We start from the raw sequence: 25,076 nt of genomic DNA on the forward strand, positions 1-25,076 counted from the left end.
CTGACATAGATGCAAGTGCAAAACATCAAAAGACCAGCAATTACAAAAACTAGCCACCAATTGCATTCAAATTATCAAAATACATGGTACAGCACCTGTAATAAATGATTTGACATTTATAAATTCCTTCTTCACAAGCTCGCGAACCACTATACACCAGCCAAGAATAATGTGATGATCATCCATTTCCAGAAGTATTTTTTCAAGACTATCTGTGAGTACCATGAAAACTTCTTCACTTTGGGAAAGCCATTGGAGAAGATTCAAAACTTGTTTGCGATTTTGCAAGCCTTTGAACTTCACAGCCTGGGACAAATGCAAGGTTAATTAATTATGCTTCTCAAATGCAATTAAGAAATAAACTTATCATCACAACTATAAGGTTAGCTTGAATCCTATTTTACAGTGATAGGTATGAAAAAACTTCTACCCTTTTGGAGGCAATGCACTGTTTAATTATTGCTCCACTTTGGAAGCAATACACCAGTACATTTGGGACCAAGTTTGCTTTTCATAAGTTTATGAGAAACAGAGCCCAACAACAGTAGAATGATGACAGTAGAATGCTGGTCTATTTAATGAAAATGTCAAGCTACCTAACCTTTATCTTCATATTATAATTTAAGCTGATTACATAATCAAATTTGTATTCAAGACGACCTAGACCAAGTTTATCTATCACTTACTGTAGAAATGCCCATTTGAAAAGATATAATCAAAAGAAGCTAGTTTATTGCAAATTTCGAAATGCAGATGAATAAAGGACAAATGAAAGACAGAGATTTGATTTTCCATTAGATTTGACCCCCAGTGTATTTGCAAATAATATTTAACATTGAACGAATAAAGGAGTGTCATCTTCATAAAAATCAAACATACAAGCAAAGTATAATGCCCGAGCAAAGAAGTTTTCCTAAGGCTCACATATAGTCATGAACTTACAAAGTAATACTCACAACTCAGAACTTACAAAAAGATCACATATAGTCATAAACTTAGAAATAATAGAAATACTCATTAGTTAAATTGTTCACCGTGAGTTTTGAGCCTTGACATCCATACGGAAAAGGATAACAACATCTTGAATTGAGGTATCTATCAATGTGAAATTGCTTATACAAACAAAATCAAGCTATTTAAAGTGACTCTTATATAGTTTGCTACAAAGCAATAGACAACTAAAATTAAAAACATGAACTCTACAAGTCTAGCACTAAGTGTTGCATAAACGAATGCACAAAGTTGGAGAGAATCCAATGGTACAAATCTCAATATATTTATGCTTTTACATTGGTGGCTATAAATGACATGATCATCTTATAGGTGGTATTACCAATTACATCATTATCCTGAACAATAAATAGTTTTCTTTGGGGCCGTGGTCATTGCCATGGTCACAAACCCAAAGGAGTCATCCTTGAGACAACTTTAGAAAAAAAATGGATGCTCGTAGGAACTTTCTGTTACTGAAAAGTAATTGGCAAATTATTTGATGTATTAACAAATGATCAAATAGATCATTATAAAGAAATTACAAGGTTGAAAGAATAGAAAGTTTCTAATTAGAAACTTAAGAAACGATCTTATCTACAAAGATTTGCAAATATTAAATATAAGACCGTTAGAGTAATTAAATAATATTCTAATACCCTCCCTTAATGGTCAATCTATCAACAGCACAAAGTTGGCCCCTGGATTTAGAAAACTTATCTAGACCAAGAGGTTTGGTGAGAATGTTTGTGCTATGATCCCCTATTGGAACATATTACAACTGAATTGTCTTGTCTTCAACAAGTTGCTGGATGTAATGACAATGAACATCCACGGGTTTGGTTATTTCATAGAAGACCGGATTCTTGGCAAGTTTGAGAACTCCCTGATTATCAGAGACCAAGGGACTCGGACCTACTTGAGAAATTTGAATATCTGCAAGCATTTGATGAAGCCAAATTTTTTCACAAGCTGTCTTAATAGCTACTCGATAGTCTACTTTAGTGGAGGAGAGTGAGACTGCATGTTGCTTTTCACTAGTCCCGGTGATGGCACCAGATCCCAAACTGAACACATATCCAGAGGTTGACGACTTATCATCAACTGAACCTGAACAATCTAAATCTTTGAACCCACAGAGACAAGATTCATAACAACTAGTGTAAAGAAGTCCATAATCAGAGTTGTCCTTCACATAAGGCAGCACACACTTCGTTGTTACCCAATAATCAGCCTTGGGGGTTGTCATGAAACATGAATTATAGGTCACTGCAATACTAAGATCAGGTCTAGTTGCAATGAGTTAGATGAGACTACACACTAGTTGCTTCTAAGTGATTTCATCAACAAGAGGAAAACTAGACTTGGCTGACAACTTCAGTCCCTTCTCCATTGATGTGGAAGCAAGTTTACAACACTACATTCGAAAGTTCCTAGCATACTTATACTGAGAAATAAAGATGCTACCATCAGTCTACCAAACCTCAACATCTAAACAACAATGGAGAAGCCCTAAATCTGTCAAAATCCTTGCACAAGTCTTATTTAATTTCTACAATTGAATGTGTTGAATTGTCAATAATGAGCAAATCATCCACATAGAAAACAAGAAAGAGAACATCGTTACTAGAGCATTTCATATACAAATTACTATCAGAAGGGCAATGCTGAAAACCATAAGCAACCAAGTACTAATCAATCTTGATGTACTACGCTTGAGGGGTCTATTTGAGTACATAGAGTGCTTTCTATAGTCAGCATACTTGGTGGTCTTTGCAAGCAACCTTAAAATGGGGAGATTGCATCACATAGACTTCTTCCTACAACTCATTGTTGAGGAAGGCACTCTTAACATCCATCTAATGGACTTTTTGTCCAAACTAAGCTACAATGGGGAGGAGACGAATTCTACCCATCTTGGCAATAGGGGCAAAAGTCTCTTCACAGTCAATGCCCTCTCGTTGTGTCAATCCTCAAGCAACTAATTTGGCCTTCTATTTATATAAAGTACCATCTGCATGATACTTGACCTTATACACCCATTTGTAGCTAATGGGATTCTTCCCTAGATGAAGATCAAAGAGAACCCAAGTGTTGTCTATCACAAGACTCTAGTATTATGCATCCATAGTTTGTTCCCACTTTAGAATGTCTTTTGTCTCTTTAAATATCCAAGGCTCAATAATTATATTGGCCATGAGAGAAAAGTTAACTGTATTTTGTTGCTTGTCTTTATTTCTAGAGGATCTACCCTCAATGAGCTCATCGGGACGAAGAGCATTGATGACCTTAGCTCACGATTAGGACGGAGGGTAAATGTGCCAACATTAGGAGTAATAATTGGACCTAGAGGAGGAAGAGCATTAGGAACAAGTGAAAGATTAGCATCATTCAAAGGAAACTCAGATAGTGCATCATCAAGTAAAAAATTTGCATCATCCCACCCATCAAGTGAACTCAAGGAAAGACAAACACCCAAATCAGAAGCCTTCAAAAGCTGATCCACAGAATTCTACTCAAATGAGGATGGTTGAAATGGTTCTTATTCTTCTGCAAAGAAAACATCGCAACTGAAGATGAGACGATTAGTGTCTACATCAATCAACCAGAAAGCCTTATGGTTGTCACTGTATCTTGTAAACATAAGCTTGTGACTCTTGGAATCCATCTATTGTGTTGGGCATCTGGAATCCATACATATGCTAAAGAGCCAATAAAATCAATTGGTTGATCCTAGGTTTGCGACCAATCCAAGCTTCCTTAGGAGTCCTCCCCTTAACTACACAAGTGGGAGACTAATTAAGAAGATAAACTACAATAAACACTATTCTGCCCAATATTTCTTAGGAACATTTTTGTGTTCCATCATAGACCTAACCATTTATATAATGGTGTGGTTGTGACATTCTCCAACGTCATTTTGTTGAGTGGTATATGGTTGTTAACTAATGTTTGATGGCATATGTATCACGAGAAGTGCAGAAAGCAATAGAACAAAACTCCCCCCTTCCCCAATTATCAAATCTAAGAGATATAGTAGAACAACCAGACTCTTTTTCCACTAAGACCTTAAATTTTTGAAATAAAGTAAACATTTCTGATTTTTGTTAAACAAAAAACACCACATTTTTGACTGAAATCATCAACAAAAAGTAAGCAATACCTGCACCTAGTAACAAATAGAGTAGTCATTGAAACCCATACATCAACGTGGATCAACTATAGTACCTTAAAGGCTCATTGTGGGTAACCATCCTTGAATGGCATCCTGTGTTGCTTTCCGTCCTAAAAAGCTCAACAAACTCACTAATTTTGAGTTTGAGTTTGAATTTCAAGCAAGCAAAGTACTAAACTATTTCAAACAAGCATAGCAGGATAGTAAATGTTCAGATGACCGTATCAATAATGCCAGAGATTGTTGATAGGAGATGATTTTGTTGCGAACGCATGCTCAAGAGAATCGCCTACATCCACAAGTCTGTATAGACCATAATCCTCAATGACAATAGCTACAGCAGTGTGTGTCGCATAATTAACAATCGAACACATGTACTAAATACCAAATCAAGCTTAGAATGTTGCATGATCTGACTCACTAAGAGTAGGTTAAGTTCCATGCCAAAAAAGTAGTATACATTGAGGAAAATGAGATTCTTCCCAACAAACTATATCCGAACGTTGCCCTTGCCGACAGCAATATACTCTTCACCTCTTAATACAAATGAATCAATAAAGGGATAAAATTCTGTAAACCAATCACGCTTGTAAATTAAATGTTGAGAAGCACCAGAATCTATATACCAAGTAGAAGATTTTACATAGTCAGCAAGTCTTTTAGCCATAAGTCATAAAAGGAACAATCTGCTCTGTGTGCTCAGCAATACTGGTTATAAGTTGAGACCCTCCTTGCTTCTATTGTTTGGAAGCCAATTGATTGTGACAATCCTTGAGAAAATGGTTGTATTTGTGACAATAGTTATACAGAACCTTCTACTTCTTTGAACCATCCTAAGACTGACTGGAGCCCTTCGGTTGAGAGGAATGAGATGGTTGAGATTCACCTTTATCCTTGTGAAAAGGTTTAGCTGCAAAGGCTTGCTCGTAGGAAGACGAGGTGGCATCACTTCTACCAAATTGTTGTTCCCAGTGATCTTGTGCAAAAGTTTGGTGCACAACTCTGGAAATTTAATATCAACATTACTGGAAGTAACATTGAGTATCTATAAAGTCTTCATAACATTTAGGTAGGCTCTTCAAGGTGAAGACTACCATATCTTCTTCCTCCATTTTCCAACCAATAACTTTGAGCTAATCTGGAATGTCCATAATCTTTGTCAGATGCTCCTGTAAGGACATGTGTTCATCCATCATGATAGAGAACAATTGGTTCTTTATGAAGAACACTCAGCTCTTGTCAGATGTCTCATCCAACTCTCTTAGATGTTACCTGATGTCTAATGCTGACTTGATGATGACTTGCCAAAAGGAATCTGAAGCAAGTGATCATTTGTGACACAAAGCTTGAGAAGCATAACAGCTTCTCGATTTCGGTCATCAAACTTGTCCCGGTCTACTTGGACTGTGATAGGAAGAGTTTGTGTTCCCAAAACAAGCAATATGTCTAGGGAGATCAAAATAACCTAGTAGTGTGTGGCATCCCAGAATTGTTTCAGCAAACCACCTCCCTCTATATACAACCTTTATTAAAACTTGAAAAATATAAAGGGGAAAAAACTAAATTTAATCTAAAACAAGAGTATGCCAAGGTCCCTAAGTCTAGAAATACTATAAATATGTTTGTCCAAACTCCTTTGAAATCAACACCAAGTTGCAAGGGCGAGTGCACAAGGGAGATGAAAGAGGCTTCCTTGCCAACTTCTATTATGTTGTGAATCCTTCACTTGGAAACATGTTAGAGTCTCATCATTGATGTTATAAAATTACCCACTCAACAAATTTCTTGCATTAGTGTATACTTTTTATTTATATGATTAATAATGTTGAAGCCTAGTAAACTTTTTTCAAAATGATTAATAGCTGCAGATTTTATTGTCTTTGATAAGAAAAACTACAGAAATAGTGCCAGACTTCTCTTAGATTGTTTACAACATGATTGGCATTGAGACATTTACATGTATTTAGTTGTTCATCATGTTGTGTAATAAACCCAACCAGCTATTGACTGACAAACACCAAATTTGCTTCACTTCCGGTTGTTTGACATTTCATCAAACACTTTGCCAGCAAATTCTGTTATTACTGTGACAAAGCCTAGGACAGCTCTCTCTGAACAATAGTGATTTGTAGTTTCTTTACGGGATTTTTAATGCTTTTTCAGTTTTTGAATTGTGGAAAATATGTAGGAAAGAAACGACAATACAAAAAATTTACTAATTGGCCAATTCTGAAATGAACACAATTGCAATTTTATTTTATTAAATCAATAGACTTCTACATAAGTATTAACCTAAATTAAAGAACTTGTAATTCTCCCAACTTCTAACCAATGTGCAGCAGATATATATATATAAATATATGGATTTTTCAACATTATGATACTCTGAAAATTCAGAAGGGAAAAAGTAGCTATGCACAAGGAACTCAACACTGCAAGAACTTGTCTTTATTTTCTTACCTGGGATTGACTTCTCAATGAACAAGATGACCAAATAACACAAAATCGCTGGCTGCTACTTACCAAGTAAATTGCAGCTCACAGGTACTTCTGTGTGAGCCTTCAATCAGTAACGTGGCCCCTCCCAAGTGCAACCGCAGGCCTGTGCAATCCCATGCTGGCCTTCAGTCTTGATTGCTGCCAGCAAAACTCAAATGCTGTCCTTCTAGGATGGACAGCAGCCCTCCACAACCCAGATCAAACTCCTGTCAGGAAAACGCAGGTGCATCCAAAATGCAAGCACCGCATAAACCCCTCACAATATATGCAGATCAAACCCTTGCAATTTGCAGGCAAAATGGCAGCAAATAATGATAACAGGCCGCCCAGAATTCAATGCACAGCAAGTCCAGATTTGGATTGTCTCAGATAAGATTGAAACTCTTTCTATTGCAATATATTTGTAACTAATCTCCTAAAATTCTTCAACGTCTTCTTAGCAACAGCTCACACAGATGAAGACTCCGTATTTCAGACTTAATCAACTCTGTATTTAAATCTACTATACCTCAACAGTACAGTGGAAACAACTCAATCTTCAGAAACCACAGATCAAAACCTTATACCTCAGCGAGGGAATTGAATTCACCAACCAGAAAACCCTCTCAAGAAAGCAACAAAGCAAATTAAACAATTGGATGTTTTTTCCTTCACAATGGCTATTATTTATAACACCAAAAGGCACTTAGCTTCTTCATCACACCTTTCACTTGAGAAGCTTCATCAACACAACACCATTTTATAACATTCAATATTATAAAGTACCACGATAACAATGTAACACCAGTACTAGGGTACGTTGGGATGCCAAAACGAGTTTCGAGGACAAGGGAAAGTGGGCCTCGTTTTCAGGATAGCAGGGGGATGGCCAGGGAATGGCAATAAGGGGAGGACAGGGCAAGGAGGGGTGTTGTATAGTATACATATAGAACTTGAAATGCTAGTTATGAAATGATGTCAAGTGGAACATACAAAATTAAAATACTTAAATATAACAAAATTGCAACATTAACTAGAACCATTGAACATTCAAATTACATACCCAATAGTAACGTTCAAAAAACAAAATTCAAATAGAAACTCAAGCACTCATCCCTGTGGCCGCATGTTTGCAGAATGGCGGAGGTGAAGGTACTTACTTGGGTACTCAAGTACTCAGTACGGGGACGTTTCGAGGAAGGGTACTTCGAGGTTTGGGATGGGGGTGCGAGTCCCCGTGTTACAGTGCATTATAATAATGAAGCCTAAATAATTAATTAATAAATATGAACCTATGCAATAAATAGCCCCATCCTATGCAAGTGATGACCAACTACCAACGCCACCAACTATGTTGTCAAATATGGGAACTACCAAAATTAGACTTCCTAAAAATAGCAAGTCTAGAAGTAAGACCCTCAAATCTCATTATCAGCTCACGAGGGTCGCTATGATGAACTAACTCCACCGATTGCAAGGACTCGCCAAACATGGTGACATTACATGTTGTAAATGATAAAAGTAAAAAAAACTCAAATTTGCATAATATTGTACTAGTTTATGAAATATCACAAACGCTTGTTTTGAAGCATACAAATGAGCAATATTTGGCGATGTAAAAATCAAGAGTAAGAACTAACAATATGGCAAAGATGTGGTTGTGTGAAGTTGTACATCTAGACTACAAAAAGATATTGTGTCAAGTTACAAGCTACAATTGAATCTTATCTCATTCGTAAGACATGTCAAACTCCTTATTTCTATTGTTTAATGTTGTTGTCCAATCTAGCTAACATCTTTGTAGAGCCCATTGAAGGAGGATTTTAATTGTGTTCAGCAAGGTAGATACAACAAGTCGGATATAAGGCAATGAGGTGCAAAAAAACAAATTGATCATTGAAATGGCTTGAACATGTCTTGACAAAGATGTATTTTTTGGAGATTTTAAGTCGGGAAGGGGTACACAAGTGGACTGAAAAATGGCTAAAGAAAACAATCTCATAAATTAAGGTCATGAATGTTCAAAAAGTACATCTAGGTGCCCAAGCATGAGTACACCAACAAGGAGAACTATAGTTTTTGGGGTGAAGATCACTTGTTGGAAAAGTGTGTGCACTTTTCAATGTAAAATTGTCGATAACAAAAAAGAATGAAAATTCATTGAGTTAACATGCACTTATTCACTTAGCTTGCAAATGTCAGAGTGAAAGTAAAAGAAAAAAAGCATCCAAGCCCACTTTGAGTGATAAGCCATTAATGAAATGTAAGAAAAAGTGCACCTTGAGCCCTCAGAGAGAGCACCCAAGCAACTTGATGTCAAAATGTCAATGATTAGAGTATGCAAAGCAAAGAAGCTTTCTTTACTTTCACAAGGTCGGAACTTTCTTTAATTACCACAATACAAAGCTCTCTTTACCAATACACAAAGCAATGAAAAAAATTTGCAATTCGCCATGTCTAGAAGCTTTCTTTACTTTTACAAGGTCGAAACTTCAAAATGCAAATCAATCCCAATAAACATATAGTAAGACCCAATGTACTCCAAAATGCACAAAAATACAAATAGCCCGATCTTTAAAGTATCTTACGCTGAAGATTTTCACAACTAGCCTAATCACCAAAATGCATAGAAATATAAATTGGAGTCATATTCTGAATCTTCTTCATTCATGCCAAAATCTGACTGTTGTTATCTAACCTGGCTTTGATACCATGTTAATGTTTAGCTCAAAAATAAAGATAAACGGCAAGAAAGAAGATCAAAATAGGTACAAAAGACACAAAACATTTATCCTAGGAAAACCCTTCAACTTGCAGGGAAAAACCCAACCACATCAGAAAAATATCTCTTTTATTGATAATAGAATGTTCAAGTACAATCTTTTCACTTGATAAAATTTGTCTATACACAGTAATAATATATATATAGAATTGAGAGGCTCTTCACATCACAACCGAAGGTCCCTTCAATTTCTAAAACAAGTCTTTTTATATTTCTAAACGCATGACTCTTCACATGACACATCCCTTCATATGATATTATCTCAAATATTATCATAAATATATTTTCCAGCTGTAAACACAATACATAGGTATTATCTCAATTTCAACATATAGCAAAATCAGAGATAAAGATCTCTATCGCAGCTACAATCTTCGACATTAGTATTATTGATTTTAAGGATGGCAAAATTACAAAGAAAATGGTGCTCCAATTAGTTCATGCAGTAAAGAAAAGATTGGAAGGAAAATAATATGAAATGAAATAGAAAAATCATTGAATCTAAGCCCTTCATTCAAAATTGAAGCCCAAGCCAAGATTGAAGATCAATTAAGCAAATTAGAAGCATAATCAAAGATCAAAGACCTTAATTTAAATTGGGACTAAGGATGATAAGCACAAATTTAAAGTAAAATTTTATATTATTCCAAAGAATGAGGACAGAATTGATTTCAAAGCAATTATTTTAATTTTAGAACCTTCAAGAAGATGCAACTAGAAGGCAATAAATGTTGGCCATTTACACGTACAATGCAATGAGAGTCGATGCCAAACTTATTTGTCAAAATTCTCATTCAAGTTATAAGTCAAATTATATTGTTCAAAATGTTTTTGCACGAAGAACGTGAAGTTCAAACTTGTTTATGCTGCCAAGACTTCCATTCACATAGAATCCAAATTATTGTAGCCATTAAAGGGAAGAACGTGAAGTTCAAACTTGTTTATGCTGCCAAGACTTCCATTCACATAGAATCCAAATTATTGTAGCCATTAAAGGAAGAAACCAATTAATAAGAAGATTTGTGTTAACTTTGTGTAGCATCAAATTCATATCCATGAAGCCACTTTGAATGTACTTTGATAATTTATTGTCGCCATCCATTCTTCATTTGGGCATTGTTATTTCCATATGTTATCTTTTCAAATCAAGTTGTGGATAAAATTCCAAATTTCCAAGTGATTTTTGTTATAATCCTTGGATGGTATTCTTAGTTAATTTAGCTCTCATAAATAAAGAGAATTGATGAGAAAATTTAGTTCTCATATATAAAGAAAAATGATGAGATAGGAGATCTTCAAAGCTTATGCTCTAACTTCTAATATCAAAATCATACAAGTCAAATTTGCTTATTTCTTTTATCATTATGCAAAATCCCAAAAAGAATAGATTGTATAGTGTTCATTTTAGCATGCTTCTTTTTGTTTCAGACTTTAAAGCAGATTTGATCAGGAACTTTCCCCTAAAAACTCAGAAAGATCTCATCCATTGTCATGCTTTATGTTGTCACAAAAATGACCAATTAAAAAAGCAAGACTATTATAAGCACTCATCTCAGTCAAGTGACAATGCAAGTGAAAGCAATTATATTCAAGACATGGATGTTTCATTTTGTGAGTACAATATGCAAAGGAAATCTATATGGATTGGGATATCTTGGCCAATTATGGATTGGGTTATCTTGGTCAATGAGTATTCAATGATGAATGGTAGATTTTGAGTGCATTTACAAGTTCCACATGTCATCATACTTAAATCTATGCATTTGCAAAGGCAATATCCTTTGTAGAATTGCCATTTATGATGACTGGCAGAACCTTTTGGTGGCCTAATTATTGTAGAAATGCATACAAGACTTGTCAAGCACCTTTTTTGACACTCAGGCAGAACTTCCAATCAATTTTGCTACTTTTTAATATGCCATAGAGTATTCGAGTTCCTAAGCCACTTCATATGAACAGTAATGCTTACATGACAGAAAATTCAAGTAATGATGCAATCTTCCCTTTGTTTAAGGGAACCTGGTGAGCACTTAGCCATTTTTTAGGACATAAGACAGAATTCCTGATTGTTTTCACCATCTTTCATATGCTTTGAGTAGACCTTGGGCAGGATTTGTCAACCATGTTTCCACTTCAATATTGCTGGCATAAATATTATGTGGCTGAGCCACCACCGAAGTGCACCTGGCATAAATGCCACTTAATACTGCCTGCTGATCATGTCTTTCCTCTTGTTTCTGCTTTCAACCAACAGTATGATCATGTGGATTTATTTTCTGCTACCATTCATGTCTGGGCTGTGCATTCTAAAAGCCTTCTGCAGCAAATTGTCTTATTTTTCTGCTGCTACATGCATTTAGGAGTGGCAGATGAATGAAACAAAATAGTAAACTTTAAGTCCTGCAAATACACAATCAATGGGAATGTAAGGAACAGGTATCCCTAATCAGACACTATGAGGTAGGTCATTCTTGGTTTCTGTTGTAGCTTGGCCCAGATCATGAACATTTTATTTCTTCCCTTGAAAATTCTTTAGGCTCTAACATTGACTAAATAAAAGCTTGTTGAGAAGAGGCTACCCATATAGTATGATGAGTAAAATTTCCACCTATGAAGGATTCATAGAAAATTGAACCCCATTCTTGCTCTTGGACCCCTGAAACTGAGATGGAAGTGTTGTGGCAAACCTCAGAAAGGACCAGCTAGTCACCTGGTTGCAGCAATAGATATTTCTGATTTGGCTCTTTGATGAGCTCACACCCTATTGGGGAATCAGGAAAGTTGGATGAAACAGTAAGCTAAATCCTCCAAATCAACTCTTTCATGCATGCCAATGAGGATGGTCTCAGAACAAGAATGATGACACAGTCCGAATTTTAAAGATTGGTGAAAGACATGCTTTGGAGAGCTCGTTACCATATAACATAGACAAAATGTTCCCCATTCAGAAATATTTTACAATGTCGAGGAGGTAGACAGACAAACTATATTTATGTTTGATGTGTATATGCTTCAGATCATGTGTGCAGAGCTTCATTGATAGATTTCCATGTATGCAAGATACAGTGATGATAATATCACAATTGTTGCAGCAAGCTTATCAGGTGGGATTCCAGAGTGGGTAATGTTTTATTCTCTATTTTGTATTGCGCATATTTTTTTATCAACTATATTTGTAGAGAACCTTCTAGCAGACCTTGTCTTGGATTATTTATATTTTTCAGAGAAACCTATTGACTATTTCTAATTTAAGCCCAGATATCTGATATCGTAGGTTTGCTTTGTGTGCCAAAACACTATATTTAATGCAAAAACTGTATATGATTTTTACTTATCTCGAATAAATTAGCACTTAAATTTTCAATAGAATTTGGAATGCCTACTTGCTGATAAAATTGATATTCAGTCATTTATGACATTTTGTGCATGTGTGCTTAGATAGATTAAATTGCTTGATTGAATTTGCGAGCTCTATATTGCATGATTCTTCCAAGTTCTTATTGTGGTTATGTATGCAACTTATTTTATTCCTTTTACTAGATTGTGTTTGTTTTCTGTTTAATTCAATTCGATCTTTGTATTGTAATCAGGCTTTTAAGTTTCTATCTTCACCTGAAAAAAGCAAGTACTTGCTGTCATTTAGTTTTCTGTAGTATGTCAAAAAATGTAAAATCTCATTTTGTGGAGAAGTACTGAATAGCCATAAGCCCTAATCTGAGAACACAAAGATAGGTTGACCTTTAAGTTTCTGCGTACTCAAAGAAATCTTGCTAGTTCTAGGATTTTATTTCTATTTTCTATTTAAAGAATATACAATTCCTTTCCCTGTTCAACGGGGAGCTCCTCTTCAAATTTGAAGAAAGGTTCTACCTTACGTATTGTTCCATTCTGTGTTGTTTGCTACCAGTAGCAAAAATATATAAAAATCACAGCTTTTCAGCTTAATATTTACATTTTCAGTACTAAAAAGGAAATATCTTGATTTATTTTACTAATAAAAGCAATTATAAAACCAGGCCACCACTTGATGTCAACTATATAGGAATTTTCAAAGGCAACTAAGATAAGAAGTTAAATCTAACTTGAATTGAAATAATGTCAAATTTAACACCGTCATTCGCAGTACAAAAACAAATCATACGTGCTCAAGCAGTGGCACAAGCACTTGATCTAGAAGTTCATTCCTCTGAACATTCTCCTCCACGTACTTGCGAAGCAAAGTGAGAGATTGGTCGAGCGCACCTAGAGAAGATATCATAGAATAAAGATAATCACTAGGAAATTGATCCAAGTCACATTCTTCAATTTGCTCTTAGAAACTTAATAAGTAAACATAATGAAATCAACTGAGAATGTATGCTTCTGTACTCTTAGAATTCTTTTGCAACTTCTGAGTTTGCTGAGAAAGAACCGCTTCTAGTTCTCTAGGTTTTGCACTTAGCACAGTATTCATAACACGACCGAGTGGGAGAACCTGACTGGTACTTCTAGACTCCCATATTTGTTCCGCATTATTCTCTTGTGCATGTGCTTCCATAACTGCAGCCAAATATTGACATATAATCGGATGCTCATCAAATAAATCAATATGCTTAGAAAAGACTTTAATTTTTGAAAGAATAAGCAAATAATACAATTCAAAGACTAATCGATGTCCTGAAACTTGTCACGTCAAGACCGAAATGCATGAAAAAGAAATTTGATATTTAGAAGAAATAATTTAATTCCGATAGAACAACTCGGTGATTTAATACAATCCTAAGAAACTTTAAGGGAGTAGACTGCTAGTTGAATGTACCCACAAGCGATTTACACTTGCCAGAAGGAATGACGGGGCAAAAAACGACTTGCCTGCTACTCTGTCTTTGATAGCGGAACAAGCGTTTTGATTTACAAACATTGCGCGTTTGAGCTGGTAAAGGTAAAATCAATGGACCAAGACCTGTGAAAGTTTTCAAACTGGAGTATCGGCAAATAAATTTTCTGTGTCTGGTTTCTTCCCAATTTAAAGCGAAAGGCCTGGCGATCTTCCAAATGGAAATTATTTAGTCTTAAACTAATTGGGTGCACTTTTTAAATGTTTTAATTAATTGAAGAAGAGCTGTGTTACACGGCTAGAGTCCCTCCCGTATGGAAAAATAAGACTCGGAAAGGTTGAAAGTCTCTTCAAATTATTCTATAGTTTGCCTGAGCTAATGATAATATTATGATTCGTTGTATTAAGGTTTGTTAAGGTTGTTTTCTTAGGGGTAATAGTGTTATTCAATTATAGTTAGCAAAATTGTTCATTGTATCTTCAAACAAAGGATGAGATTTGTGATAAAAATGAAGACAAATATAAGTAAATTGAAGATATTGAATAAAATAATGGTAAACATGTCGTGACTCAATTTTCCAAATTTTGCCTCACATTCTTCCTTCTTTTCAATTCTTTGTGAATTCGTATTCAAATTCTGCAAATGAAGTCTTGAAAGGCTTGTCACACAGGACTAGTTGATAGTAAGATCTAAGTGAATGTTAAGAGGCTAATGTTGTTATTAAAATAACAAGTATTTGTGGAATGTTATAAATTGGATTTGCATCAATATTTTGACTAGAGACAATACAAAAACCTCTTTGTTGAAACATAATTTATGGTTATACTCAATTATAGTCATGGCCAATCTCACGATGAATTCCTCGAAGGGTCTAATTACTAATTATTGTCATATCTTTATAAGATATGGCTATTTGTTGATATCATTGGTTGGCAAGTTCATTATGTTTAGAGGGGGAAGGGAGACACTTTAAATAGGGTTGTAGGTCTCTGCAATTCTGAGCCACTAAGTCATTCAAATATGTATGAAAGGGAAAGAGGGGAATTTCCAAATTTGATTCCAGCCATAACCCAAAAGAAGGAGGGCACCAATGCTAAATTCAAATTATAAAGAGGAATACAATATAAGGAAATATACTCTTTGGCCCTTGATAGGATAATATGGATGTGAAATTGAACTAATTGCTTAATTAATGTAAATCTAGATGTTATATGAACATAATTAGCTCAATTAAGATATAGATCTAGGGTAAATATATGAAAGGAAATAAAATATGAAAGACATGCCTTGAGATGCATAAACAAAGATGTATTTTAGCTCTAAAACTCGTAGATCTGAATAATGAAACGATGAAAGGAACAAAACCTAGAAATGTCTCCAGAAAAGGAAACTGGAGGTCTAGGTCAACATGGAAAGGCGCCCTTCCACCAAGTTGACATTCTTTAGCAACCTGCAATTGACTTCTCCAAAAAGCTCCCAAAAAGTAGGTTCCAGATCTATAAGCTCCTACTAGTATCATGCATAAAACCACATAAAAGAAGGGTTTTGTGGTTGGGGTTTGATGAGGGCTTTGGTTAAGGAATTAACTGTAGTTGAGAAATGCAAATGTAAATGACTAAAGGACAAGATAAACATTAGGATTCGCCCTACTTGAAACCCTTGTCAATAAGGATTATGTGTGTAAATGTATTTTAGATCTTGAACTAGGAATGTAGGGTATTTCCACACTTTGTAATGGATCTACCATAATCTCATCATGGTGTCATGGACATAATAGTGCATCAATGAAGAAGATGATGAATGCTTCAATGTAGATCTCCTCCCTTGATGGCCAGCAATAAGCTAGATTTTGAAGAGAAAATTCTCGCAAAGGATCCTTAAATGCTAGATAGAAATCTTCTAGTTTAAATGCTTGAAAATATTGAATACTTGAACTCCTTGAATGCAAAAGGAAGAAATCTTCATTTGAGAGCAAAAGCTTCAATGAATGAGATAATTGAGATCTTGGATATGAAAATGAAGCCTCCAAGCCTTCTTACATATGATTTTTGTTAGAAACAATAGTCCACCAAGATAACTGAGAGGTGGGGGGGGACGGAATTAGTTATCCAATAATTAAAACATTTTTCAACCTTAAACAATCTTATCCATTCAACCAAAGTAAATAGTAACCATAACAAGATGCACATAGATAATTACACCAGATATGTTAACTAGGGAAACCCTTCATCAGAGGGAAAACCTCGGTGGGAATGATGGCCACATGATGATGTACTGATATAAATATTTCTTGTTCGAGGATGGACCTTGTTAGGAGTCTATTACAACATTTAGTACATAAGAGTCCCTGTTAGGAGACTTTGAAACCTTGTTAGAAGATTCCAACCCTATTAGGAGTTGTAGAAGATAGAAGGATCCACTATCCAAATAGCTTCTAGGGCAAGACCACTAAACTCACTATCCACCTGATCTCTCAACTATTCCTTGCAGAATAATTGTGTGTACTATATTCTAACTTTTTTCCTCTGTCCTATCAACCAGACCAATCATTGTTAGACCTTGTAGACCAAGTCACAAACCTCAGATCCAAGTATCCAACTTTGAATCATCCAATAAAACCTCAACAATGAAGTTTCCTTCACTTCCGCTTAGCTCTGCTTATCTTCGCATTCCGCTCTTCAATCATTCACATTTATTCATTCACGCTTCTTTTATATTGCATCCATGATAAAGGAAAATGTCCTTCCTTTATATCGAATCCACAAAACAATTCCATGAGTCAGCTATTACACCTTCTCAATTAATTATTATAGGACCACATTAAGAACATGTTACACTTAGCGATAACATAATATTTTGCCTTGCAACTTGAATAACTTTTCGTACACATAACATTATGACGAACGAGCTTGTCCACATCATCATCAACATGTCTTCTTCACGTCTGTAACTTCAGCTTACTAGAATTTTAGGATTTGAGCAAAAGTGCAGAACAAATCCATGAAGCCCAAGAAAACTTGCATGTAGAAAACCTGTCACGGAGAAGAAAAAGACAAGAAGAGGCAAAGGTTTGATCTGAAAAACTCAGACGAAGAAAATATTATTCAACGGATCTTCATAATGAAAAATACAAAGAGATCAATCCTTATAAAAGGAGATCGAAACCCGAAAAGGGTAACCTAAAGCCTAAAAAAGCTAGGTTGCACAATATAATTAATAAAATATTAATTATATGCACCTACAAAATAGCTTAAGCAAACTAGAGTAATAGGCAACTTATTTAATTAAATCAAAGTGATTTAATTAATAAGTGCGAACAAATAATTACTCTAACACCCCCCCTTAAGCGAAGCTCAAGAGGTAAGCTAACCTAGCACAGCTATGAAAGCAGAAAAATGGGTCCCAGCAACAAGGCCTGATCAGGTACCCAATACAAGAAAATCTTTGTAAATCGGAGAAATAGAGAAAACCACATGGGAAAAACCCTACTCCAAAAAGAGATAGCAAAGAATGTTCCAGAAAGAAGGAACAAAGAGAGATCATGAAGAGAACCACTGAAGCATGAAAAGCCGCAAAACTCTGTCAAAAGGTGTTGATCTGTAGAACCTCCACAGAAATAGAAGGCACAAACAGAGCGTGTTTATATGGTAGATGATCCATCTCACCGAAATGCATAGGTAGCCAACCAGTGTAATCACCTAGTATGTAGGATCAAGTACTAAATACATAGCTCACACTAACGAACCATCAGACCAAGGAAGCATAGAACAATAATATAACCCCCCCTTAATGCAGATGGGGTGAGGTGATAGGCAACTAAAAAGATGGGCCGAAAATCTCCTACAACACAGGAACCAAACACATCGAGAGTGAGGTACAGACACCTATAAAGGCACGTGTCACCAACACTGCATGAGGCAAAAGAGGAAGAAGGCACAAAATTGGCAAACAACTATCCCCCCCCCATGGCACTTTATAAAATAGTGTGAGTACAACAAACCACAATGATGAAAAGGATCCTGAAACGCAAGAGTGGCACTTTATCTCAGTGTGTTTGCATAAAGATGCTTACAATGAATATCAACAATGATCAAAAAAAACATAAGGCTGAAACAACAGAAGGTAGAGCCCAAAACGAAGCAACTGAAGCAACAAAATTGATCCCCAAACCTGAAACAATCAGGATATCCACCAGAATGCTAAAATGCAAAATACTGAATAGGATGTGCCTGGAATAGAATCTGGAACAACTAACATCACTGGAAAGAGCACAGAAAGAGCTTTCCAGCGATATAAAGAAGTCCAAAAATGGAGATCGGATGCTCAAGATACGCCTCTTGGAGTGCAAAATAGAACATCTAGCTTTAACTGCCAAAACAGGCAACCAAACTGCATCAAGGAGATTGAAACCCGAAAAGGGTAACCTAAAGCCTAAAAAAGCTAGGTTGCACAATATAATTAATAAAATATTAATTATATGCACCTACAAAATAGCTTAAGCAAACTAGAGTAATAGGCAACTTATTTAATTAAATGAAAGTGATTTAATTAATAAGTGCGAACAAATAATTACTCTAACAAGAATAATAAATCTGCTAAGAGATATAACAAGTTTACCAGAACATGCCTCTATAAACTCTGTCTCAAAATAGCCTTCACCGAAACTTGCATAACATCTTCCAAACTTAATATCTTGTGCTTCTGAGGTTACCTTCGTATACTAAACACATAGTATAATCTCCCTTTAACCTTGCTACTAAAAGTACTCAATGATCTGTCCTTACCAACAAGATTTTTTCATTGTTCTTATGTCAGATACCACAAAAAACTGTTATGTTGACATAAATGACAAACACAGTAATGAATGTAACATATCATCGTGATAATGATCTAATCATGTTTCTACAATACTCCCCCATAGGAATATCATCAGCATTCATGCTTCCAACAATCTCCCCCTTTGGCATTGATGGCAACATAGATGAAAAACATCTAGTTCCAAGAATACCAATTGTAAAAGAATGTTAACCTTTCTTTCCAAATCCTTTTCATCAATCATTCTCCCATGTTGTACTTCTCCCAAACTGTTAAACTTTTTTCAAACATGTTGTACTTGTTCTTGCTTGTTTTTCATGATGTACTTCTCCCCCATTGACATCAATGTCAAAGGTTTCAACAACCATCAAAACTTTGCAACAATTGATTCTTACTTAGCTCAAGTGTCCAAAGGCACTATTCAAAAAAACATCCAACAAGAGTCCTAGATGACTCTGTCCATTATAGATACTCCCCCATACAAGAAGTATTAGCATTCAGTCTAGACAAACTATGGTGCTCTGTTACACTGGACTGATGCATTCTTGCATCTTCTACTCTGATGTAGGAAGGGGCATAACCCCTAACATACCTCACAAATACTCAAAAGTCTCTTTGGGAAGAGGCTTAGTGAATATATCTGCAATCTACTCTTTGGTGCTCACATACTCCAATCTAATTTCCTTTTCTGCAACTTTCTCTCTCAGCATGTGATACTTGATAGAAATGTGCTTGGTCTTAGAATACAACACTAGATTCTTAGACATATTTACTATGCTTGTATTGTCACAATGTATGACAGTAAGTTCACTAATTTCTATCATCATATCCTTTAGCATTTGCTTCATCCAAACAACTTGATTACAATTGTTTGTTGTTGCAACATATTCTACTTCTATTGTACTTTGTGAGATACAATCTTGCTTCTTGCTTAGCCAAGAAACTAATCTTTCTCCAAGAAAGAAGGCTCAACCACTGGTGCTCTTTCTGTCATCCACACTACTTGCCTAATCAACATCAGTATAAGCACATAGAGTGAAATCATTAGACTTATCATACCACAATCTAAACTCTAGTGTTCCTTTTAGGTATCTAAATATCCTTTTAACTGCTACATAATGTGCTTCTCTGGGATCAGCTTAGAATCTTGCAACAATTCCAACTACATTTGCTATATTTGGTCGTGTGTGAGTCAGATATTGCAAACCTCTTATCATAGATTTGTACTTCTTCTTCTCAACAGTAGGTTTCTCATCCTTTGTAGATAACTTGTGTCTAGTTACCATAGGTGTTCCAACGGGTTTACATGTTTCCAAACCAAATCTTTTCAGTAAATCCTTAAAATATTTAGTTTGAGAAATAAAGATTCGTTCTTTATCCTGTACAATCTATAATTCTAGAAAATATTTCATTTCTCCTATCATACTCATTTTAAATTCCTTCTTTATTTCTTCTACAAACTTGTCACTTTCATCATCATTTCTTCCAAATATGATATCATCAACAAATATTACCAAACTCATTAATCCATCATCAATTTCTTTCCAATAGAGATTACTATCTGCCATACCTTTGCTATATCCAAGCTTTGTCAAATGCTTGTCGAACCTTGCATACTAGGTTCTAGATGTTTGCTCCAAGCCATACAATGCCTTCTTCGATCTGCATACTATGTCCTTGTCATCTGATAAAGGACAACCTTTAGGTTGTTCAATGTATACCTCTTTTTCAAGTTCTCCATTTAGAAATGTTGACTTGACATCCATTTGATATACTTTGAATTTTTAATATGTTGTATATGCTAGGAATAACCTTATTGCGTATATTCTTGCCACAGGAGCATAGGTCTCATCACAGTCTATTCTTTCTTGCTATGAGTAACCTTTACATACTAATCTTGCCTTGTTCCTTACAACTTTGCCTTGTTCATTCATCTTGTTCATGAATACCCATTTAGTTTATATCACATTCTTGTTTGTTAGTCTGGGGACCAATTCCCATGTCTCATTTTTTACTATCTTATCCAATTCCTCTTTCATAGCTTGCTTCCAATAGTTATCTTTACATGCGTCATTTGCATTATTAGGTTCAACTTGAGATATCAAGCATAGTTCTTCATTGACTTTGCTTCTTGTCATCACACCTTTATCTCTACTTCCAATGATCTGCTCGGGTGGATGATTCTTTGTCATATTCTTTTTCAGAGTAGGAGTTGTTATCTTAACTCTTGGCTCTGCTGAAGGTTTTGAGCTTTGTTCCTACCTTGGCTCTCCTTCATTCTACAAATCATTGTTAGTCTCAAGGAATACTTCATCATTCCTTGGTTTAGTAACAATGTCATCATTTGAATTGTAATCAACTATTCTTTCTTGTATCCTAAATTTCTCATCAACTCTTACATTTGCACTTTCCATAATAGTCACCAAAGTTGTATCTTCTTTTGCTTCCTCTTTATTAACCAATCTAGGCTCATTATTAGAGTCATTCAAGAATATTTCCATACTTGCTTTAAATTCTTCAACTTTATCAGAAAGTAAACTCTTTCTAGTTTTTCTTACTCTCTTAGGGAATGTAGATGAAGAATCACCAAACTCATTAAATGTCCAACAAGAAAAAAATTCCATACCTCCTTTCTCTCTTTTCATAAGCAGATCAATACCTTTTTTGATCTTCATGTCTTCTTCAGATCTAGATCTATCTTTACTTGTGCCTCTGTCAATGCTCAAATCAGTACACAGTTCTGTTCTCTCGCCAAGAAGCTACATCTTCTATGTGCCAAAATTTCCTACATTAGACTTAGGACTATCTTTTCTAAAATAACTCACCATTGATCTCCCAAAGTTGTTAAGCTTATCCTTCAAAGACTTGATGCTTTGATAACAATTGTTAGAAACAATTGTCCACCAAGATAACTGAGAGGGGGGTGGGTGAATCAGTTATCCAATAATTAAAACATTATCAACCTTAAGCAATCTTATCCATTCAACCAAAGTAATCAGTAACCATAACAAGATGCACATAGACAATTACACCAGATATGTTAACTAGGGAAACCCTTGATCAGAGGGAAAACCCCAGTGGGAATGATGCCTAGAAAATGATGTAATAATATAAATATTCCTAGATAGAAGATGGACCCTATTAGGAGTCTATTACAACATTTAGTACATAAGAGTCTCTGTTAGGAGACTTTGAATCCTTGTTGAAAGATTCCAACCCTGTTAGGAGTTGTGCCAACCCTATTAGGAGTTGTAGAAGATAGAAGGACCCACTATCCAAATAGCTTCTGGGGCAAGGCCACTGAACTCACTATCCAACTAATCTCTCAACTATTCCTTGCAGAATAATTATGTGTACTATACTGTAACTTCTTTCCTTTGTCCTATCAACCAGACCAATCACTATCAGACCTTGTAGACTAGCTCACGAACCTCAGATCCAAGTATCCAACTCTCGATCATACAATAAAACCTCAGCAATGAAGTTTCCTTCACTTCCACTCAACTCTACTTATCTTCGCATTCCTCTCTTCAATCATTCACATTTATTCATTCACACTTCTTTTATACTACATCCATGATAAAGGAAAATGTTCTTTCTTTATACAAAATCCACAAAACAATTCCCTGAGTTGGTTGTTACACCTTCTCAATTAATTGTTATAGGACCACATCAAGAACACATTACACTTAGCGAGAACATAATCTTTCGTGTTGCAACTTGAATAACTTTTCGTACATGTAACATTATAAGGAGCGAGCTTGTCCACATCATTACTGACATGTCTTCTTCAACTTACCAGAATAACAAATCTACTAAGAGATACAACAAGTTTACCAAAACATGCCTCTGTAAACTCTATCTCAGAACAGTCTTCACCGAAACTTGCATGACATGTTCCAAACTTAATATCTTGTGCTTCTAAGGTTACCTTCGTATACTAGACAATAATCTCCCTTTAACCTCGCTACTGAAAGTACTCAACGATATGTATGTACCAACTTGATCTTTTTGTTGTTCTTCTGTTAGATACCATAGAAAACTACTATGTTGACATCAATGACAAACACAATCATGAATCTAACATATCATCATGATAATTATCTAATCATGTTTTTACAAGACTCCCCCATAGGAATATCATCAACATTAATGCTTCCAACAATTTTTTGGTGGGAAAACAATACGAGCCAAATAGAGAGCGAAATAAAATGAATTAAACCCCAGAGGTATTTTGAGCCTTAAGCCCCAAAACCACTAGGGATTAGGTCAACCTAGTCCAGTCTAGGTCGACCTAGGTTGACATGGTCCCAAAGGTCAGGTCAAGGCAGCCACATGAAGCTCAGGAAAATAACAAAAGAAATAGGATGAAGGAGGAAGAAAAGAGGATAAAAAGGAGATCGAGCATGAGCGCATTCATGGTCCAAAGAGGGCATTACAAAGAGGGAGCTACAAGGTCTTAAAAAGGCAAGTGCATCCATTTTAAGATAGTACATTTAGCCCCCACTTTAGCGGGAGTATGAGTTTCCTCAAACTCATAGTAAAGTAGAACAAGAGAAAAAGTGCAAATTATATTATGATTTAGGAGGAAAAGAAATCATCAAGCCCCAAAGAGACTTGAGTCTTTGTCACATATAGAATCATAATAAGAGAGATAAGCACTAGGAAGGGGGTGTAATTACCTATCCAATAAGCTTTGTGCACCTTATTGTGAACCACACAAGAAAAAGAAAGAAAGAAAGGGGAAAAGGTCTCTACAAAAAGGGGATGGCATTGAATAGTCTAGCAAGTGTGTGTGGCATGCTAGTTAGTTCATCAAGGGATTCAACTTCAAGGGATTTCTAGGTCCCAAAAAGGAGAATCAAAAAGTGACCTTATCAAAACAAGATTGGGCTTCCCAAACTATTAATAGTCAAAAAAAGGGTCAAAACAAAGATTAGGCCTCCCAAATTGTCAATAGTTTAGAGAGAGATCCAAAAAGAGATCAAGCCCCCAACAAATGTGAATAGTTTCAAGAAACTAGAAGGAAAGAGTGAGAGAGGGGTAAACATGAAATAAAAATGCATAGATTTGGGTATACTACCAAGCACTAAAGTTTGAAGTACTCCAAGTTATACATAGAACTTATATTTGTATTCCATGGTCAAAGGATAAGCAAAGTGTATGCCCCCATGTTGAAGCAATTTCAAACACCTTAACAGGAGCAATAACTTTAACGAACGTGTATATGTGTCCATGAAATACCATTTCCACTATGACATGCCCCCAATAAGAGAAACATTTCAAGGGAATAAGCACATAACAAAATAAAAGAGAATGAAGGGATCTACTAGTAACCTTTGGGTTTAGAAAGATCATATGATAATATGTAATATTATAGCAAGTATGAAAATATTGTCATTCCACAAGGGAAGTAGAACTATGACACAATGGAAGAAAAGACACAGAAGAGTTATGATGAGGAGTCTTTTTGGGCTAATAACATGGAGACCAAAAAGAATCAGTGCTATTGTATCATAAGCAACCAAGAAGACTATATAAGATCACTGGTACAAACAATAGCACAAGTACAACATAAGATATAATAACATATAGAAGAAAGAGATACAAATAGAAGAATGTATATGACAAGACAGTTACTTTATCCTCTTGATCTCAACAAAGCATCAAAGATCATCCAAAGTAACCAAATCAAAACAAATAATAAAAACATAACACGGGAGAAAATACAAGAACACAAAGACTACCATGACGAATGAAGTCCACATCAAGTGTTCTATGTGCCCCCCCCCCCCACCCATCTTAGTCCAAAATGCTAGGGGAAGATTGACGATTTGCGAGAGGAACAATATCCATTATAGTAGGAATCACAATGAGTGCTAAGCAAGGACTTTGTAAGTCATTATGCTCATTACTAGAAGTGATTGTAAGCTGTGTACAAAGCATGTTAGACAAATAATTATCCATATCAATTAATTATTTATCACTACTAACATGTTCATCATCTAAAGTATCTTCC

The 25,076-nt window shown here is 35.5% G+C and overlaps 1 protein-coding gene across 3 annotated transcripts in view; it reads right to left on the reverse strand.

Moving 5' to 3' along the window:
- Positions 1 to 14,472, reverse strand: part of LOC149562801 (ARM repeat superfamily protein) — a 183,534-nt gene extending 169,062 nt beyond the window's left edge. The window contains exons 1-4 of one of the 3 annotated variants that reach the window (XM_089826262.1): positions 14,277 to 14,472; positions 13,794 to 13,964; positions 13,567 to 13,667; positions 96 to 306 (exon numbers count right to left, since the gene is read on the reverse strand). In XM_089826262.1, coding sequence (XP_089682388.1) covers positions 96 to 306; positions 13,567 to 13,667; positions 13,794 to 13,964; positions 14,277 to 14,325 — 532 coding nt within the window. In that variant the 5' untranslated portion in view covers positions 14,326 to 14,472. Of the gene's footprint in view, positions 1 to 95; positions 307 to 13,566; positions 13,668 to 13,793; positions 13,965 to 14,059; positions 14,077 to 14,227 lie in introns of those variants that run through there. The other 2 variants (XM_089826263.1, XM_089826264.1) reach the window with 2 other exon arrangements.
- Between the last annotated feature and the right edge of the window lie 10,604 nt (positions 14,473 to 25,076).

The sequence above is a fragment of the Cupressus sempervirens genome, chromosome 4 (assembly GCF_028749045.1).
Source record: "Cupressus sempervirens isolate cs-2001-9-10 chromosome 4, ASM2874904v1, whole genome shotgun sequence".
Lineage (NCBI taxonomy): Eukaryota > Viridiplantae > Streptophyta > Pinopsida > Cupressales > Cupressaceae > Cupressus > Cupressus sempervirens.